The 22,959-nt window shown below is 28.5% G+C and overlaps 1 protein-coding gene across 1 annotated transcript; it reads right to left on the minus strand.

The window, feature by feature from the left end:
- Window positions 1-6,441: 6,441 nt before the first annotated feature.
- Window positions 6,442-12,801, minus strand: LOC136080176 (uncharacterized). Its single transcript, XM_065796788.1, has 9 exons — window positions 12,688-12,801; window positions 10,157-10,220; window positions 9,930-9,953; window positions 9,823-9,840; window positions 9,696-9,725; window positions 9,510-9,539; window positions 9,350-9,376; window positions 6,760-8,992; window positions 6,442-6,687 (listed from the first exon to the last, which is right to left on the minus strand). Exons 1-8 carry the CDS (start codon window positions 12,799-12,801, stop codon window positions 8,937-8,939), a joined length of 363 nt encoding a protein of 120 aa, XP_065652860.1. The 3' UTR covers window positions 6,442-6,687; window positions 6,760-8,936.
- Between the last annotated feature and the right edge of the window lie 10,158 nt (window positions 12,802-22,959).

The raw sequence follows: 22,959 nt of genomic DNA on the forward strand, positions 1-22,959 counted from the left end.
TTTTTTAATTTATTTTAAAAAGAATCAACAAAATTTGTTTATTTAAACATAATCATCAGGATAAAATAGATAAGATAGATAAAATAGCTTTTTTATTTAATATTTTTTTATTTAGTTATAACTTCAGTTGCACCAGCCACAACAGGTAACTTCGTACATTTATTTTAATATACTTGAATTACATTTGTTACTTAACTTTTCAAGCAATAAATATTGTTTATTTCAACATTATCGTCAACATTATATAAATAAACTTTTTATTTGACAATTTATTTTAGTTGCTTCTGGATCAACTTTAAAAAATGGTAACTCATTAATTCATATTTTATTATATATAAATGTAGATAAAAAAATGTAAGTTGGAAATTTTTGTAGATTTAAAAGCAGTAAGCTTTTTTCTAAAGGTTCTTTCTATTTTTGGAATAAATCCACTATCACTACATTTGTTCTATGTTTATATAATGTACTTTAATAATTTTTGTCATTTGAAAAAAAATATATCAATGTTAAATTACACCAGGTTGTCGAAAATAGTTATAGTTTAATGATAATGTTGTAGACTGTTAGAGCAGATTATAGATCTTTGATCTATTTAATCTATTTAATAACCTACTATCAAAGAGAAAATTTACTATCAGTTGTTTGTTTGTTTTTCTGTTTAGTTGACAACAATGAAGAGAGAGGTAGTATATTTAAAAGGATTTTTATTTTTTTATAAAGTAACTAAAATGTTTTTTAAAATATTGTTGTTAACTTAAAAGTAAAACAGTAGGTTTTTATATTTTTATACAATAAGCCCAAGAACTTATAGTTCTTGGGCTTAACTAAGGTAATACTTAAAATTATATTGTCAATAATAGAGAAGAAATTTAAAATTCTCAGTAAGACAGCTTCTTATTATTTTACCAAAAGTTAGTTTAATTAAAATTTATTTTCTTTAGTTGATCAAGAGAGAGCTAATAAAGGTATAAGTTGCATTAGCTTAGTGAATTTATTTTTAAAAAGTTAGGTAGATATTTTAACGTCTATACATTTAAGTGCTTTTATTGTTTAGACACAGAATTGAAGACTGAAATAAGTCAGTGTTTTTGCTATTAAAATAATTGTTAATAGGAATTCGTTTATTTGTACTGTAACTGTAATTTCAAAACTTCAAGTACTAAAGCTTTATTTTCTTTTTTCTTTTAGGAGAGTCGGAAAAAAAACTAAGTATAAATTATGTGATTACTATAGTTAAATAAAGCATTTATATCTGTACACTCAGTAGTCCAAGTCAGTTGTCACATTTTAGAAATTGTCCAGGAGAGAGTAAATAGTAAAATAATTAGTCTTTATTGGCTTTTTTATTCTTGATGGTTAAATTTATGTTTTAATTAATTTGTCTTATTTAATTTGTCTTGAGGCACATGAAATATAATTTTGACAAAAATAAAAAGTTAAATAAAAAAAGTGAAAAGTCATTTCTGAACTACAGACGTTTTTCCTTTAAACATTGTGGAGACACCAGACCCTTTATATTGACCAAACTTTGTTTCAAATTGTTGCAGGAAAACAGTCTTTATACCTATGTAGATACTGAAAAAATTAAAAAGGTCTCATACATAACTCATTTTCAAAAAAAACTGGATAACCGACCTTTGTCTCCTGAGGTACAGATATTAAAATTGAAAGTTTTTTTTAGTTTTGATTTAGTTTATAGTTAATTTTAGTTTAGTTTATTTAGTTTTAGCTTCAGTTATCTTTTATCTTACTTTAGACAACTTCATGGAAGAAATGAGGGGAATAGGTAAAAAAAATTATAGTTAAATATTTATTTATACGTAAATATAATTCTATCAATTATTCTGAAGTATATTTTTTGTCTTTAGTGTCTGGTAGAAGCATAACTGGTAGGGCTGTGTTTTAAATTTTATTTATTTTTTACGGAGAAATATGTGCAATAGGTGAAAGAATTATTTATTATAAATATGACATTTTTAAACTATTTGCATTTTACTCATATTTTTATTAGAATTAAATTTCTCACAAGTTTAACTTTTTTTAATTTACTTTTTTTTAATTTATTTTTAGCATCCTCTTCATCCTGTGAAAATGGTGAGGTTATGCTTTATATTTTGATTTAAAAAAATTGCAAATGTTTTTAAATTTTATTATATCCTTCTATTTGTAATTTAAGAGTCGTTAACATTTGAGGAATATGAAAGATATCGCTCCCAACACCCAGGGCCTCCTTCAATAAGTGGCGAAGTAATGGCGGTATGGATGAGCCATCTTTCAAATGGAGGGCTCATCCATACCGGGGTGTTGGGAGACACCGAAGAAAAAACAGCAACCAAAAGGTTGTAAATGTCTTCTATCAGTGAAGATATTTATAACTTTTTTGTTGCCGTTTTTTCTTTGGTGACTTTTTTTTAATTTTGTAATTTTTTTTTTAATTTGTAATTTTTTATTTTTTAATTATATACTATTGTTTGTATTTGGTTTGTTTTTGTCTTTTTTAATTGAAATTTTATTTGTTTTTCACCAATTAAACTTAAATATAGTTAAATTGATTCACTACCCAATCATCATAATGGGATGCTACATTCTATTTGTTAAAAATAATTAATTGGTAGTTTAATTTATTGAAAACACTGCTTTTAAAATTTACTATAAGCCAAGACTATTTAGCTATATAAATGCAATTTATTTATATCTATTTGATTTTTTATCTTTAATGTTTTTAGTTTGGCTCCTTGAAGCATTTTTTTTTTCCTTTTAATTAAAATATTTTAAATCTATTGTAATGTCTTTTAAATATAACTAAAGTTTACTAAAAGCCAACGTCATAAAACAACACCGACAAGTTGCATCATGACAGCAGTTTAAGTATGATAACAGGCTACCAAAAAGCAGGTAAATTGTTTTCCAGTTTGTTTGTTTTGTTTTTCTTTTATGTCTACTTATCTGTTACAATTTTTATTTTAGGTTTGTCATGTGACGCATTAATGCAATATAAAAGATCAAAGTTTACATATTTTTTACAATTTGTAATACACATTAGGGTAGAGTGATTTTGAAAATTTTTGAAATTTGATTTGCCTGAGCAGCAAATCAATATCTTTTGCTGAAAAAAGAACCTTACTCTTTTTTTTTTATAGTTTAGATAAGTTCTTGAGGTGTTCCCCTTTGGATTCTAAATTTTTGATGGGTACTAATATTGTTTAAATTTTTTTTTTCTAAACTATATTAACTTGATACTTAAAAGAAACAAAATAATATACTGATTTTGAAAATAATATTTGTTTTTATTAAAAAATTAAAATTAAAAAAGTAGAGTTGTTTTTTTCATCAAAAACCCCCGTCCTCAGCAAAACGTGGGTTTTAAGGTATATTTTTGCAAGTATTTTTTTCACTAAAAAATTTTTCTAATAAAATTATTATTTATGAAGCAAGCATTTTTTTCTGCTTTTTTTGAGTCCAAGGTTGATATGGTTTAGAAAAAAAAATTCTAAAATATTAGGACCTGTCAAGAATTTAAATTCCAAAGAGGACCCTCTAGATCTCATTAAAATCAAAAAATATTTTTTTACTTTTATCTTATAATTAATAGACGTTTATTCGTGTCTCAGTAATATTGGTTTTTAAACTCTTTTTTTTTTGCTATGAAAATCGCTCCACCCTAATACACATGTTTGATTGTAAATCGACTTTTTTTTGTTTGAAACGTATTTGTACTCAATTGCTTAGTTATTTATAATAAATTTATTTAGTTGTGTGCATTTATCGTTTTAAAGACAATTTCCTTTTTTAAAGAAACATGTATCAAGGGGATACCAAAAAATTAATAACTCATAAATAAATTACTTCACTTCATATTAATCTTATTAATTAAAGTTCATGCTATAAAAAATATAACAAGAATTTAGATTTAATCTTTCGTCAATTTAAGGCATGATGAAGTGTTATTATTTTGTGTCAGTAACTAAAAACGTATTGTGTTGAACTTAGTAATGTCTAGGAAAATGGTTCGGCCATACACTGATATGACCTATGCCAGTTGTAAATTACTCAAATAACGTTAAATAATTGGTAAAATAATTTATTTTAATTTTACAGATAGTTTAATTTTTCAATTTGAAGGAGTTTTTCTTACAGGGTATTAGTTAAGGTATCGCAACTTTAAATTGTGGAAAACAGCCACTATAAATTAACAGACCGACCGTAACCCGTATTACGGGTTGCTTTCTGCTAGTAATATAAATAATCTTTTAGGCCTGCCGACAGTAGAACTCACTAGTACATAAGCAGTAACCTATAATATAAATAATCTTTACGGCCTGCCGACAAGGGTTCCTTACATTCCATGAAAAAGTCCTTCAAGAAAAATTTGGAAGGATTTATTAACGAAGTTTTTAGTCACATTTGTGAAAATTATTGTACTTCAAGTGCACTCTCAACTTATTAAATCTGGGATGGTTAAGTAGAAAAGAAAACAAATTAAGTCTTCGTATGATTTTAAGTAAAAATAGTTATAGAAATGACGCCCATGGGCTTACCTTTTACTCACAAGCCTTTCCCACAGGAACGCCAAAAGTGAAGTAGGTTATCCCAAATTTAACCACACAGTTACAAATTCCTGGATCCGCCCCAGATATATATGTATATATATATATATATATATATATATATATATATATATATATATATATATATATATATATATATATATATATATATACATATATATATATACATATATATATATACATATATATATATATGTATATATATATATGTATATATATATATGTATATATATATATATATATATATATATATATATATATATATATATATATATATATATATATATATATATACATATATATATATACATATATATATATACATATATATATATATGTATATATATATATGTATATATATATATGTATATATATATATATATATATATATATATATATATATATATATATATATATATATATATATATATATATATATATATACATATATATCTGGGGCGGATCCAGGAATTTGTAACTGTGTGGTTAAATTTGGGATAACCTACTTCACTTTTGGCGTTCCTGTGGGAAAGGCTTGTGAGTAAAAGGTAAGCCCATGGGCGTCATTTCTATAACTATTTTTACTTAAAATCATACGAAGACTTAATTTGTTTTCTTTTCTACTTAACCATCCCAGATTTAATAAGTTGAGAGTGCACTTGAAGTACAATAATTTTCACAAATGTGACTAAAAACTTCGTTAATAAATCCTTCCAAATTTTTCTTGAAGGACTTTTTCATGGAATGTAAGGAACCCTTGTCGGCAGGCCGTAAAGATTATTTATATTATAGGTTACTGCTTATGTACTAGTGAGTTCTACTGTCGGCAGGCCTAAAAGATTATTTATATTACTAGCAGAAAGCAACCCGTAATACGGGTTACGGTCGGTCTGTTAATTTATAGTGGCTGTTTTCCACAATTTAAAGTTGCGATACCTTAACTAATACCCTGTAAGAAAAACTCCTTCAAATTGAAAAATTAAACTATCTGTAAAATTAAAATAAATTATTTTACCAATTATTTAACGTTATTTGAGTAATTTACAACTGGCATAGGTCATATCAGTGTATGGCCGAACCATTTTCCTAGACATTACTAAGTTCAACACAATACGTTTTTAGTTACTGACACAAAATAATAACACTTCATCATGCCTTAAATTGACGAAAGATTAAATCTAAATTCTTGTTATATTTTTTATAGCATGAACTTTAATTAATAAGATTAATATGAAGTGAAGTAATTTATTTATGAGTTATTAATTTTTTGGTATCCCCTTGATACATGTTTCTTTAAAAAAGGAAATTGTCTTTAAAACGATAAATGCACACAACTAAATAAATTTATTATAAATAACTAAGCAATTGAGTACAAATACGTTTCAAACAAAAAAAAGTCGATTTACAATCAAACATGTGTATTAGGGTGGAGCGATTTTCATAGCAAAAAAAAAAGAGTTTAAAAACCAATATTACTGAGACACGAATAAACGTCTATTAATTATAAGATAAAAGTAAAAAAATATTTTTTGATTTTAATGAGATCTAGAGGGTCCTCTTTGGAATTTAAATTCTTGACAGGTCCTAATATTTTAGAATTTTTTTTTCTAAACCATATCAACCTTGGACTCAAAAAAAGCAGAAAAAAATGCTTGCTTCATAAATAATAATTTTATTAGAAAAATTTTTTAGTGAAAAAAATACTTGCAAAAATATACCTTAAAACCCACGTTTTGCTGAGGACGGGGGTTTTTGATGAAAAAAACAACTCTACTTTTTTAATTTTAATTTTTTAATAAAAACAAATATTATTTTCAAAATCAGTATATTATTTTGTTTCTTTTAAGTATCAAGTTAATATAGTTTAGAAAAAAAAAATTTAAACAATATTAGTACCCATCAAAAATTTAGAATCCAAAGGGGAACACCTCAAGAACTTATCTAAACTATAAAAAAAAAAGAGTAAGGTTCTTTTTTCAGCAAAAGATATTGATTTGCTGCTCAGGCAAATCAAATTTCAAAAATTTTCAAAATCACTCTACCCTAATGTGTATTACAAATTGTAAAAAATATGTAAACTTTGATCTTTTATATTGCATTAATGCGTCACATGACAAACCTAAAATAAAAATTGTAACAGATAAGTAGACATAAAAGAAAAACAAAACAAACAAACTGGAAAACAATTTACCTGCTTTTTGGTAGCCTGTTATCATACTTAAACTGCTGTCATGATGCAACTTGTCGGTGTTGTTTTATGACGTTGGCTTTTAGTAAACTTTAGTTATATTTAAAAGACATTACAATAGATTTAAAATATTTTAATTAAAAGGAAAAAAAAAATGCTTCAAGGAGCCAAACTAAAAACATTAAAGATAAAAAATCAAATAGATATAAATAAATTGCATTTATATAGCTAAATAGTCTTGGCTTATAGTAAATTTTAAAAGCAGTGTTTTCAATAAATTAAACTACCAATTAATTATTTTTAACAAATAGAATGTAGCATCCCATTATGATGATTGGGTAGTGAATCAATTTAACTATATTTAAGTTTAATTGGTGAAAAACAAATAAAATTTCAATTAAAAAAGACAAAAACAAACCAAATACAAACAATAGTATATAATTAAAAAATAAAAAATTACAAATTAAAAAAAAAATTACAAAATTAAAAAAAAGTCACCAAAGAAAAAACGGCAACAAAAAAGTTATAAATATCTTCACTGATAGAAGACATTTACAACCTTTTGGTTGCTGTTTTTTCTTCGGTGTCTCCCAACACCCCGGTATGGATGAGCCCTCCATTTGAAAGATGGCTCATCCATACCGCCATTACTTCGCCACTTATTGAAGGAGGCCCTGGGTGTTGGGAGCGATATCTTTCATATTCCTCAAATGTTAACGACTCTTAAATTACAAATAGAAGGATATAATAAAATTTAAAAACATTTGCAATTTTTTTAAATCAAAATATAAAGCATAACCTCACCATTTTCACAGGATGAAGAGGATGCTAAAAATAAATTAAAAAAAAGTAAATTAAAAAAAGTTAAACTTGTGAGAAATTTAATTCTAATAAAAATATGAGTAAAATGCAAATAGTTTAAAAATGTCATATTTATAATAAATAATTCTTTCACCTATTGCACATATTTCTCCGTAAAAAATAAATAAAATTTAAAACACAGCCCTACCAGTTATGCTTCTACCAGACACTAAAGACAAAAAATATACTTCAGAATAATTGATAGAATTATATTTACGTATAAATAAATATTTAACTATAATTTTTTTTACCTATTCCCCTCATTTCTTCCATGAAGTTGTCTAAAGTAAGATAAAAGATAACTGAAGCTAAAACTAAATAAACTAAACTAAAATTAACTATAAACTAAATCAAAACTAAAAAAAACTTTCAATTTTAATATCTGTACCTCAGGAGACAAAGGTCGGTTATCCAGTTTTTTTTGAAAATGAGTTATGTATGAGACCTTTTTAATTTTTTCAGTATCTACATAGGTATAAAGACTGTTTTCCTGCAACAATTTGAAACAAAGTTTGGTCAATATAAAGGGTCTGGTGTCTCCACAATGTTTAAAGGAAAAACGTCTGTAGTTCAGAAATGACTTTTCACTTTTTTTATTTAACTTTTTATTTTTGTCAAAATTATATTTCATGTGCCTCAAGACAAATTAAATAAGACAAATTAATTAAAACATAAATTTAACCATCAAGAATAAAAAAGCCAATAAAGACTAATTATTTTACTATTTACTCTCTCCTGGACAATTTCTAAAATGTGACAACTGACTTGGACTACTGAGTGTACAGATATAAATGCTTTATTTAACTATAGTAATCACATAATTTATACTTAGTTTTTTTTCCGACTCTCCTAAAAGAAAAAAGAAAATAAAGCTTTAGTACTTGAAGTTTTGAAATTACAGTTACAGTACAAATAAACGAATTCCTATTAACAATTATTTTAATAGCAAAAACACTGACTTATTTCAGTCTTCAATTCTGTGTCTAAACAATAAAAGCACTTAAATGTATAGACGTTAAAATATCTACCTAACTTTTTAAAAATAAATTCACTAAGCTAATGCAACTTATACCTTTATTAGCTCTCTCTTGATCAACTAAAGAAAATAAATTTTAATTAAACTAACTTTTGGTAAAATAATAAGAAGCTGTCTTACTGAGAATTTTAAATTTCTTCTCTATTATTGACAATATAATTTTAAGTATTACCTTAGTTAAGCCCAAGAACTATAAGTTCTTGGGCTTATTGTATAAAAATATAAAAACCTACTGTTTTACTTTTAAGTTAACAACAATATTTTAAAAAACATTTTAGTTACTTTATAAAAAAATAAAAATCCTTTTAAATATACTACCTCTCTCTTCATTGTTGTCAACTAAACAGAAAAACAAACAAACAACTGATAGTAAATTTTCTCTTTGATAGTAGGTTATTAAATAGATTAAATAGATCAAAGATCTATAATCTGCTCTAACAGTCTACAACATTATCATTAAACTATAACTATTTTCGACAACCTGGTGTAATTTAACATTGATATATTTTTTTTCAAATGACAAAAATTATTAAAGTACATTATATAAACATAGAACAAATGTAGTGATAGTGGATTTATTCCAAAAATAGAAAGAACCTTTAGAAAAAAGCTTACTGCTTTTAAATCTACAAAAATTTCCAACTTACATTTTTTTATCTACATTTATATATAATAAAATATGAATTAATGAGTTACCATTTTTTAAAGTTGATCCAGAAGCAACTAAAATAAATTGTCAAATAAAAAGTTTATTTATATAATGTTGACGATAATGTTGAAATAAACAATATTTATTGCTTGAAAAGTTAAGTAACAAATGTAATTCAAGTATATTAAAATAAATGTACGAAGTTACCTGTTGTGGCTGGTGCAACTGAAGTTATAACTAAATAAAAAAATATTAAATAAAAAAGCTATTTTATCTATCTTATCTATTTTATCCTGATGATTATGTTTAAATAAACAAATTTTGTTGATTCTTTTTAAAATAAATTAAAAAACATTACTATTTGCTGTAAAATAAAATAAAAGACATTACTACCACTTGCACCAACTGATGATGCTACCACACCTAAATGACAAAATTTATTAAAATATTTAAAACATATTCAATGCTTTAAAAGAATATTCAAAAGAAGTTTTTAAATCTACAAAATCTAAGTCCTTACTGAGTTCTACCTGTCTGTCTAAAAATAAAAATTGAGATGAAATTATATACAATAACATTGCTAATGCTACATTTGTACTCAAATAAAATCTAAATGATAAAACTTACTTAAGTCGCTGTCAGCTTCCCTGCCTAAAAAAAAATTGTATTCTCATTAATCCTAATCTATAATCTATAAATAAACTTACTAATATAAACGATAAATAAACTTGAACTAATATAAACTATAAATAAACTACTTTATACTATATAAACTAATATAAACTATAAATAAACTAATATAACTATGTTACTAATATAAATTATAAATAAACTACAATACACTATATACTTACTAAAAAGGCCTTCAGCTCCTTCTAACTGCTCTAAAAAAATGAAACAATACTTGCTTAAAATGATCTAAAAAGACGGAAGACAAAACTGAAACACTTTACTAAAAAAGAAACATTGTACTAAAAAAATTTTTTTTACAAGTCATTTTAGTTTTTACTTCTTCTAAAAAAAAAACAGAAAAATAAAAACAACGAACAGCAAACAAATTTTAGTTTTTAAACAATGAACAACATCAGTTCCACTTGAAACTAAAAATTTATCAGCTCTAATCGGCTGGAAGACCTTGCTTGAAAGACCGCGTGGAGTAAAGAAACGCTTTTAGAAAAGCCTAGAAAGTTCTTTATTAAAAAAGAAAGTGAAACGACACTAACACTATTGAATTACAGTATTCATATTTAGAAGATTAGATAAATTACAGCATTCATGTTTAGATTGTACTAAAAAAACTATTTTACCAGACATTTTATTTCTAACTTCTTCTAAAAAATGAAAACAGGCTATAAAAATTAGAATAATAAAAACAACCAACAACAAACAAACGATTATTTAAAGTTTTTTTTTAAACAATGAACAACATCAACTCTTCTTGAGAATAAAAGTACGTCATCTCGAATTCGTAAGCTGACTTAACTTGAAAGACCGCATGGAAAAAGAAACCGCGCATATAAAAGTCTAGAAACTTCTTAAAAACTAAGAAATGGTGTATTTTACAGAATACAGAACCGTCATTAACAACACTAACATTAGGCGTAACTATGCGCACTATTCATTACCGTATTCATATATAAGAAGATAGTTACTACTTGTAGACTTACAAAAACTAATATCATTATATCAAGAAAAATTATTAGTGTTCTGCAAAAACAATATATACACACAGACACAGACAAACATATACATATATATATATATATATATATATATATATATATATATATATATATATATATATATCAAAATGTAGGAGCATTCCTATTAGTTATAATCGAAGCAATCTTTACAGTAAAAAGTTACTTGAATTTACTTAAGAAAATAGTATCTTGTTGAGAAGAAAGCAGTATCTTGTTCTTTAATTGGTAACTCTGTTCATTAACTGCAATCTCTTGATGTTGCATTTTATGGATCTCTTAAAAAATATTGTAAGAAAATATTTGATCAATTGAAAACCTCTTGTTTAAAAAAAGCACAGACAATTACAAAAAATAAATCTCCTTTGTTCTTTATTTACTTATAATTATTGTATTTGTCACATCAAATGGTAATTAACAACTTAGTAGCTTAGTGGTTTTAAAAAGGTATGGGATTTACCCATTAGATATAAGTATCATCTTCAATCATCGGCCAGATAATTGAAACTTTAGTACGCCGAGCAGTAATTAATGTACTTCAACCATTTTTTCATGTTGATGTCAAGGAAAAAGCAGACTCACGGGGAAAGACTAAAGGGTTGCGCATATAACGTGTACGGACGTGCCATTAGACAAATAACTATTTAAAAAAAAAGATGGCAAAGTTTACTATTTCACAAGTAAAGTAGCTTCTAGAGATTCATTAAAATACATTGCTGAAAGTATTTTATGATAAATTTGATAAAATGGAAAACAAGCTTGTTAGTGTGCAAATGGAAAACGCAAACTTAAAAAATGAAATTGGCGAACTATAGAAATCTGTTAAGTTCATAAATGAAAAATACGAAAACATATTATCGGAACTCATTGAATCTAAAAAGACAATAGCAACATCTTTAAATAATTCTAGCATTAACTTTGAGAAATAATACGATTAAAGACAAACTAGCAGAACTAGAGGATCGCAGTCGGCGAAATAATTTAAGGTTTAGTGGTATCAAAGAAAGTGATTAAAAAAATTTGGCAAGAGAGCGAGATAAGAATACAAGAGTTGTTAAATTTAAAACTTGGTATTGAAAGAATATTGTAATCGAAAGAGCTCATCGAATTCGAAAAAAAGAACATGGTGAAAAATTAAAAAACTGAACTTTAGTTGTAAAATTCTTAAATTATAAAGATAAACATTTAATAATGGAAAGTTACTCGAAATTAAAACTCTGGACAGATCGTATATACATAAACGATGATTATAGCGAGAGAACAACGGAAATAAGAAAAAAATGGTTTATAGAAGCTAAAGAACTACCAACAAAAGGTAAATATTGCGATAGTCGTCTACAATAAATTGATAACGCGTGATTTTTTAAAATAAGAATTCTTTTATTTCTAACATTTTAGAATTTCAGAGTTCTTTTATAATGGATTCCTTTCTAGTTAATGATTTTGAATAAACGTCATTTAATTTTTTTCAAACAAATCACTATTTTATTGATGAATGATCTGAAATTATTTTAGCGAAGCACGTGCTTTACAAAGTAATTGCACTTATTTCTATGCAAATGAAATAAAAGAGCGTGACCGCCTAAATGTTTTGCATATTATTATAAGAAGTTTAAAAAAAATTTTGAAAGTTTTTTTATAAGTATGAAAGATAACCTGAACATTTTTAATTTAATTTGTATAACCGAAACATGGCACGATTCTGATGAAGTAAATTCTAATTCAAATATCGAATTGCCTGGTTTTAAAGCAATATCACTTGAGCGTAAAGCGAAAAAGCGAGGTGGCTGTGTGCGCATTTATATAAAAGAAATTATAACCAAAAAAACTTAAAATATACTTTTAAACAAACTAAACTATTTAACCGGTGATTTCAACTTAAATTGTTTTGAATACCACATCAAGTGCACCATAAAAAATTTTTATAACGATTTATTTAAAAATGGAATGTTTCCATTAACAGATAAACCAACTAAAATCTAAAAAACTAAATGGATTCTTTTTCATCCTTATGGTAAAAAGCACCAGTTGCCTAGCAATTTACCCTTTCTTTTTATCGATAACATAATTATTAAAAGAGTTTTAGTGACAAGATTTTTAGGTGCATATATCGATGAAAATCTTAATTGGAAAAGCCACACTGCTAACTTGTGCAATAAAGTTTCAAAGAATATAGGCATTTTAAACAAAATAAGAGACTTTCTAGATAAACATACGTTAATTCAGCTATATTATTCGCTAATTCATTGCCATACTAATTATGCAAACATTGCTTGGGGTAGCACTTATAAAAGTAAACTTAAACCTCTCTATGGACAACAGAAAAATGTAGCACGCCTTATAAATTTCAAGGACCGTTTTGCTCACGCTAAGCCTCTTTTATATGATATGAAAGCACTCAATATATATGAGTTAAATATTTTTAATATTCTTTGTTTTATGTATAAATGCAAGACCCACCTATTACCCGTTTCTTTTCGTAACTTGTATTTACAAAGAGATAGAAATAAGTATATTTTAAGGAACGATAATTTAATTCGACAACCATTTTCTCAAACTAATTTTGGAATATTTTTTGTTTCATTTAGCGGACCATTTTTATGGAATAGTATAGTTCTAAATACTTCTAAAGATTTTTCTCAAGAATGTAATTTTGATTCTTTTAAACAAAATCTTAAAAAACTCATTTTTCAACTGATAATATACGAATCTACTTTTAAATATTTTGAAAATCCCTTATCTATATTAGTATATTTATATATTTAATGTAATTTCTTTTTAATTTATTTTTTTTGTTTGTTTTTTTATCCACAAGCAATTAGCGGTGTCTCTGTGACAAGACCTGATGATCTTCTTTGAGTGTCCGCCTTCTTTATATTTATTTTTAATATTTATTTCTTTACGATATCTTGACTTTTTAACTTTTATTATTGTTATAAAGTTTCGTTTATTTAAATTGTAATAAATATTGTAATATAAAACAAAAAACAAAAAACAAAAAAAAAAAAGCTAACGATATTTTTATGAATCTCTAAAAAAGGGTGTTATTAAAAGAGACATCTCCCATCATTTCGCTATTTTTTTCTCTATAACTTTAGAACCAAATGAAATACCAATTGGCAAACAAATCTTTTTTAAACGCATCTACAACGAAGCAAATATATAATCGTTTTGGGAGCTTTTAGTATGCTAAAATCAAACAAAGTGAATGGTTTTGATGATATAAATAGCAAAATAATTAAAAATAATTGAAAATTTAAACGAAGTTATTAAAGACATTCTTGTGAAGATGTTTTCATTTTCAATAAAACAAGGAGTTTTTCCTGATCAGTTTAAAATAGCGAAAGTTACACCTATAAAAGAAAATAAACCAGTAAATAAATAAAAATTTACATGACCCGAACCAAAAGAAAATTATAGTTGCCTTATTACTAAACCCCAACCTAACCACTATAATGCGTATTTTATATATATATATATATATATATATATATATATATATATATATATATATATATATATATATATATATATATATATATATATATATATATATATATATATATATATTATATATATTTATATATTTATATATGTAAATTGTTCTGCCTGATAAAATATATATTATATTAGATAGGACATTGTATTTATTTATATATAACTTTTTTTTGTATTTATTTTAAGTGCTATATGTACTTTTTTCAAGTACTCTTGTACAGCTCCTCTATAAAAAAAGTATTATATTAAAATTTTGAATTACAGTACTAATTATTAAGACTGTAAAGTAGCTGTTACTAAGCATACCTATACCGTTGCTAGGGTATTTTTCAGTTAAAAAGTTGGCAAAATTATGCTACTTCTAGGACTTCTGTAAGCTTTTTATCACCCGAGCACATGGATTTTTTTCCAGATATTGGAAGATGCATTTTTAAGGAAACTAAATAACTTATACTGTTCATGGCAGATCTAAGACCACGGTTGTTATGGGTAATCTATCAAAGCGCGTTGAACGCAAAAAGTGATTTTTGGCAGGTTACTCCTTCCCAGGTCCTTGCATTCACATGATTTTTGTTCCATAAAACCAATGTATTTCTCAGTGTCTTTCAAAAACATCTAAGAAAACTACGTGCAAGTGTTGGCCTTGAGAGACATTAGAGCTCAAAGTTAGGATAAAATTTCAAACTTTGTGGTTTCGGACCATGATTTCTAGACAACCAAAAAAGTAAACATGTTGTAGTTTTACTTTTACTGTAGAAATCTACCCAGATCAGATTAGCAAAAAAATTAAAAATAAATATTTCTGTCATATTAATGTTGCTAAAACTGCTCTCAAAGTCGCAATTGCACTCCAAGCGCAAAATTTTATCAAAATGGGCCAATATTTGGGACCCAATATCTCCGAAATAAGTTGGAATTTACCAGTGGCCTACTTTCATTGTCATATACAAAATATCTGAAAATGAGGACAATCTGAAGACACCACTTCCAGAATTTTCTTATTTTGCCTGGATTTCTCAGACAATGGCTCTCAATACGCAATAATTTTGTTTACTGACGTAGTAAATTTAATTTAATGACGTAGTAAAATTAAATAAGTTGACCGTTAAATAACTAGGCCAATTGAACCTTTAATATGTTTGCAGACATATGACTGGTTAGAAATTAAACATATAACTTAAAACTTGTTTGAAAAAGTTGTTTTCTCAGTTTAATGTTTTATCTTCATTGAGAGCAGCACTATTTTATACCAAGATATGGTCCATCAACTATAAAGCAAAATTTTATATCTAAACTTGAGTAATTAAAAAAAAATTTAACTTTGTTTGATTTTAGACAAACTAAAGCGCTAGGAGAAAAAAAAATTTTTTTTTCTAAAAATAATTCGGGTTAAAAAAATGCAGCGAAACATAACCTTATTATAAAAACGCAAAATTCGTGTATTTTCCAGTACATGCATTAACCGCGTTGAGTAGAGACCGTTTTGATTAGAAAAAAATTGTTTGCCGATGTTAAACGAAGACGCTTAAATGGTCAGAATGTTTCTGTTCGATACGATAAAATTATTTTCTTTAAAAATACTATTTTTGAGAACGATAGAAAAAAAGTAAACTAAATTACGCATTCTTAAAAGGAAATCTTTTAAGAATGAATCTTATTTCAAACAGTCATGGCTGCATTAAATAATTTTGAATATCTTGCTTTTATTTTCTTTGCAAAGTAATTTTTATTCTGAGAATTTTTCAAATTGTTCGTATCTTTTTCCAAGCGAATTAGAAGGGTTTCTTTTTAAGAATGTTATTGACAAAAATTCTAATCAAATTAGAATTCTGCACCTCAACATAAGAAGTTTAAATCGTAACTTTAAAAAACTTTTAAATCTATTAGAAGAAACAAAAAATCTTTTTAATATAATAAATAATTTTAATATGAATTGTTTTCTTTATAATAATGACTACAAAGTAAAATGTTTTTATGACGCAATTTTTGAAACAGGATCAATCCCCCTCATCAATCGACCTACTAGAGTAACAAAAAACTCAGCGACTCTAATTGATAATATTATTTCAACAGATATTTTTAATAATGATTTGCAAAAAGGTATTTTAAAAACTGATATAACAGACCATTTTCCCATTTTCGTAACAATTAACACCTATACAGAAAAAAAATTGACAAAAAAAAAGTAATAAAGAAACGAATTTTTAATCAGAATAACTTTAACTCATTCAAAGACCAGCTATCTTTACTAAATTGGAGTAATATAAACATTAATGATAATGCAAATGACATATATGAAACTTTTTATTCGGTATATGACGCTAACTTTCCCTTATTTAATAATTGCAAAACCTAAGAGTTTGAACTCTCCTTGGATTACCAAGGGATTAAAAAAATCATCGAAAATCAAACAAAAGTTGTATATAACTTTTCTTAAAACAAAAACAACTACAAACGAAAAAATTTACAAAAATTATGAATATTTGTTTGAGAAAATTCGTAAAAACTTTAAAAAAAATTATTATTCAGAACTAATTAACAAATTTAAAAATAACACAAAGCGCATTTGGGAAATAATGAAGCAAATTACTGGAAAAAAATAATCATGCTTAAGTTTTCTACCACAAATGATTAAAATTGATAACGCCGTTATATTTGAACCAAATGCAATACCACATGAATTTAATATTAAACTAAACTATTAATTAAGATCGCTAATACCATAGCCTTATTTAGTGACTTCTTATTACCATTGGATAAGTGCGTATGCCCTGATGAGTTGTCCGCTGATTTATCAACTGAAGAACTTGAAAGGGCATTCAAATCTATTAAAAAGAATAAATCATGTGGATCAGATGAAATAAACGGAAACGTGATTATAGATTGTTTCGAGCAATTAAAAGATGTTCTCTTTAAAGTTTTTAGCGCATCAATTAAACAAGGAATTTTTCCAGAGCAAATAAAAATTGCTAAAGTGACTCCTATTTATAAAGAGGGCGATCAATCTAACGTAACAATCTATCGCCCTATCTCTGTGCTTTCTATATTTTCGAAAGTTTTAGAAAGAATTATGTGTAACAGAGTATACAAACATCTTGACAAAAACAACTTACTACACGCTAATCAGTTGGTTTTAAAAAGGATAACTCAACGGAGCATGCCATCATCCAATTTGTAAATGAAATCTCAAAATCATTTGAACAATCAAAATATACTTTAGGTATTTTTATTGACCTATCGAAAGCCTTCGATACGGTCAACCATCACATTTTACTTTAAAAGCTAAAATACTATGGAATAAATAAACAAGTGTTAAGGTTGTTCAAAAGTTGCTTATCGAATAGAAAACAAATTGTTATTGGTAATGACAGCTATCAAAACAATTGTCTAAATATAACATGCGGGGTTCCACAAGGTTTAATCCTTGGACCACTCCTTTTTTTAATCTATATAAACGATCTAAATAAAGCAACTAATCTGATGAGCATCGATGATACTAATTTATTTGTCTGTTCGCAGATGATACTAATTTATTTGTCTCTAAGAGTGATATTGTAGTTTTTTCTCGTAATCAACAGATCAATAAACAGATAAATTAAATCAAGAAACGATAATCTTTTCTCCTAACTATAACTCTGATATTTGCAAATTTTTCCTCCATATATATACTCTATGCTTTTCCTAAAATATCCTTCAAAACACCGTCATAAATCACCGCAAAAACATATTTACAATTATTATTGGTAAAAACTATTAAAGCTATTAAATCTCTAACGTCATTAAATGTTCTAGAACTTTCCGGAATTACACTCCTCCTTGATCCTTACGGATCATCCAAATAGCAATCAAAGTATTTCGATGGCATGCGCCGTTCCCGACCACTCCGTCGCAAAAGCATGTCGATTTCTTGGGGTCTATCTTCAGCTTCGACATTTTCCTCGTTCGTCTCTAATACATCTTTAACTTGCTCTCCTTGATTTTTAGCGTTCTCTAGACCAGTTTCAGTATTCATCTCTATTTCCACATCAGGGATAATGCAGGACTGAGTATCATTTCGAGGTCTAATGTGTTTCACATGACGCGGAATGCCGTTCACTTCTACGATTTATTTCGACGCATTCCGAGTTATCGTAGCTGGTTGCCACTTTGTATAGCACCTCGCATTTGGTGGTTTCAGCCAGACTTTATCGCCGATTCGAAACCTCTTGTTCGTGACATTTTGCGCAGGAAGATTCTCTTTTCCCAATCCTTTCACACCAATGGTATAACTGTATATTTTGTCCATCGGACTTGCACCATTTTTGTCGGCTGAGACATTGTACCAATATAGTGCTTCCGGTATCAACATTTTCGATCGTTCTGCTATTCTCTTGATCGTACGGTGGTTTCTTTCTACAATTCCATTTCCTTCAGGATAATAAGCGGCTCTAAATCTAATTTGTACTCCCCAACTATCAAGGAAACTCCTTATCTCTTTAGTTTTAAATATCGGCTCATTGTCAGTCAATATTTCAGACGGTGCTCCACGTTCACAAAAAATAAGACGGAGTATTCGGTCAATGGCAAGACTTCCGTATGAGCTTGATAATTGTCGTCACAACGTATTTTGAAGGTCCGCAATCAATTAGACTCAAAAACTTGTCAGTGCCATAATTGCGTGATGTCCATGGCCAATCTCTCCTAGTTTCCTTCAACATCCAATTTCCCTTTTTCCCACCGTATGGGCGCTGGATCTATTGACTGACATGGTTCGCAACTTTTTATCACATTTCGAACATCGTTTTCAGTAGCAGTCGGAATTGCTTTACGAACAAAGTTTAACGTTCGATTCACTCCGAAATGTCCAGTTCTTTGGTGTATATCGGAAATAGATTCACCCTTCGTAGCTACGATTCCCATACAACTATTCCGACACTCTGGCACAGTCAGTTTGTCGAGCCATCTGCTGTGAACTCTTGTTAATGCGTCAGCCAAATTATTTTTAGAAGGAATGAGTTTTACTTCAACGCTAACATTTTATTCTTCAATTAGCTGTTGTAACACGCTCAGTCTTCTTCGAATCAGCATTTCACCCGTCGCTTTTGATCTCAACCTTGATTTTCCTGTAAGGGCGTCAGAAACCCAGTGGAATACTGTCACGGAATCGGTAAAAACAGTCACTTTCTTCAGCTTCCACATCAGAGCCATATTTATTCCACGTATCACAGCGTCTAATTCTGCCATGTTTATATGAATATCAGACGTTTCTTTTGGCAGCCATGTTGCATCCTCCACAGTAGTTTCCCCAACTTGAATAAGAGCACCCATCGCTAAAGAACTGGCATCAACCCACACTTTTTCCTCATCACCACACACAGCCCAATCACCACAAGCAGGCTCGCAACGTTCCACCTCAGCAAATACTTCTTTAAGCACCCACTTAACGTTCTCATCACAAATTTCATCGTCCCAACCCTTCGTCAGACTGATAGCTTTCCTCTTCAAGAGACTACAAACCACTCGCAGCCAACCACATACGGGTAAATGTCCTACCAACTGTCCACAGATTGAAAACACAACTCTCCTGGTTAACTTTTGCAAGATAGCATCAACTCGATTCCCTCTGAACCACATCAGTTTGTTACCAACCTTGCGCACACACAATTCTAACACACGAACTCCATCATTACCAATCTGCTCACCTTCTTTACTTTTTAAACCATATTTTAAAAAATGCCTTTTGACATAATCAAGACTCACCACACTTTGGTCTACAAAAATGTCGTCAACATAAGCAGACGTTCCACTCTTCACTAATTCGTCTTGATCAATGACGGCACTCACAACGGATTTCATGATCATTGGCGCAACGTTCAATCCGAAACCAAGTCGTGTCAAACAATACCTTTTATTTCGAAACACCACTGTTTGGAAGGGCCAAAGAGATTTATCAGTTTTTAGTTGAAGATAAGCCTTGCGTAAATCAATAATTGCTGGTTTGTTACCCATTCTTCTCCATTCTCTGAGCTTTTCGACACACACATCTGCATCTCTCGTGTATGTCTCAATGAAATCGTTAGCTTCTCTCCAGTCCAGAACAGGTCGGATTTTGTGGTCTTTGTTTCTCTGAACTGAATGACAGCCATTAAAGAAATCTGCCCTTTGGGCGGCCCTAATTCATTTTCGTCATACTCTAACAGCCACTTCCGATCAATCCAATCCTGTAGTTCGTTTTCATAGCCTGCTCTAGCGTGTTGTGGAATTCCGTACTGTGCCACTTTATTGCGCAATCGGTCGGGGCTTTCTCCATCTCTCCATTTCCATTTGACTCTCCATTCAACACCATTAAAAACTGCTTCGTGATCTTTCTTTTTTATTTCGATTTTCTTAACTTTGTCCTTGTTCAAAGCCGATGCTCCTCAGTAACTCAATCAGAACTTCGCTTTTCCCAAAGGAGAAATGGATACAACTCCTAGTAATTTAATGGAACTCATTCCGAGCATCATATCAACTCCAAACGGTTGGAAGTCCACTAAATTAACTTCATCACGTGCTTTAATGCCATCAACCCCAAGAATCACGACCGCTGACCCAGTGCACTGATGAACTTTTCCTTCAAACGTTACTACCTTTTGAGAGTTTGAGTACCTACATTGACTTTTGGGCAGAAATTTTTTATTCAAAATCGTCTTCGAACATCCTGTGTCCACTAAAGCTGTCGCAACCATACCGTTAACTTTTAAACGAATAACAGATAATGCGCTCATTCCACCGTTGTTCAGGAGCGAGGTAGCGCAGATTCCTCGCTCCTGCAATCGTTTCCCTGCAGCTTCCAGCATTTCGATGCAATGTGTCCTTCCTCACCACATTTAAAACATCTAACAGTCTTTGGTGACAAGTTCTTCGCAAGCAAACAATTCTTTGCAATGTGATTCAAACCTTTGCAGTTGTAACACACTAACGCGGTTTTTGTAGCATGGCGTCTATATACAGCGCCAACAGCGTCACTGTCAATCACATTTGCACAGTTCAAAGCAGCTCTCACTCTGGGTAACATTATATCAATCGGGTCCATTACGGCTCGAAATCTTGATGATAAAACTTCTGGCAAACCCACAACAAACGCCAAACGCACAGACTCCTCTGATAATTTAGCAAGATAGGCTAATCGTCTTAAATCAGCCAAAAACACGTCGGCTTTTTCTCCGTCACATAATTTTCGTTTTGTAAACAGTTCATATGCAGTATAGGCATCTACAGAAAACGTCGCTAATAACACACGCTCGACTTCCACAACATCTTTTTTATCTTCAGCGGTTAAAGCATCGTACACTGCATAAGCAGCTTCTCTGAGAAGAATCGGAAAAAGTAGTTCAAGCTTTAAGTTCTGAATTTCAGCAATCACTTTCGTTCGTTGAATCCAAACAGCAGCATCCGAAGTGCCATCATACATTTCAAACATATCAAATAATCTCATACTTGGTTCCATGCCCGGTTAGCTTGTAGTTTTTTCTCGTAATCAACAGATCAATAAACAGATAAATTAAATCAGTAAACGATAATCTTTTCTCCTAACTAAAACTCTGCTATTTACAAATATTTCCTCAATATATATACTCTATGCTTTTCCTAAAATATCCTTCAAAACACCGTCATAAATCACCGCAAAAACATATTTACAATTATTATTGGTAAAAACTATTAAAGCTATTAAATCTCTAACGTCATTAAATGTTCTAGAACTTTCCGGAATTACAGATATTAACGAACTTTTTGCTACAGCAAATAAAGAACTTGAAAATTTATCCCATTGGTTCAAATCTAATAAACTAATACTAAATACCGAAAAAACTAAATGGACACTTTTTCATTCGCTTAAGAAAAAAAAATCCTTACCCTCAAACTTGCCTCAAATCTTTATTGACAATATTGAAATCCCGTCGCCAAATTTCTAGGTGTTTATCTCGATGAGAACATTACTTGGAATCAACACATTAATTATATATGTTCTAAAGTCTCTAAAAACATTGGAGTTTTATACAAAGCTCGAAATTATCTCAATAAGATAAATTTAAGACAACTCTATTTCTCATTTATTCATTTTTACTTAAACTATGCAAATATTGCCTGGGGAAGTACTGAAAAAAGTAAACTACAACGTCTTTATCGCTGTCAGAAACAGGCAATTCGCATAATTAACTTTGCTGATCGCTTTTCTCATTGTAAACCTTACTTCATTGAAATGAGAATTTTAAATATATATGAACTTAACGTCTTGAAAATTTTATGTTTTGTTTATATGTGGAAAAAGAATCTATCTCCTCCAGTCTTTAAAGATCTCTTCATTTTAAAACCAATCTACAAATACGAACTTAGAAACATAAATTATTTAGAAAAACTTTTTTGTCACACAAATTTTAATCAATTCTGTCTTGCCTATCGTGCGCCACACCTGTGGAATAAACTTGTTTTGCCAAATT

Source organism: Hydra vulgaris, chromosome 05, assembly GCF_038396675.1.
Source record: "Hydra vulgaris chromosome 05, alternate assembly HydraT2T_AEP".
Lineage (NCBI taxonomy): Eukaryota > Metazoa > Cnidaria > Hydrozoa > Anthoathecata > Hydridae > Hydra > Hydra vulgaris.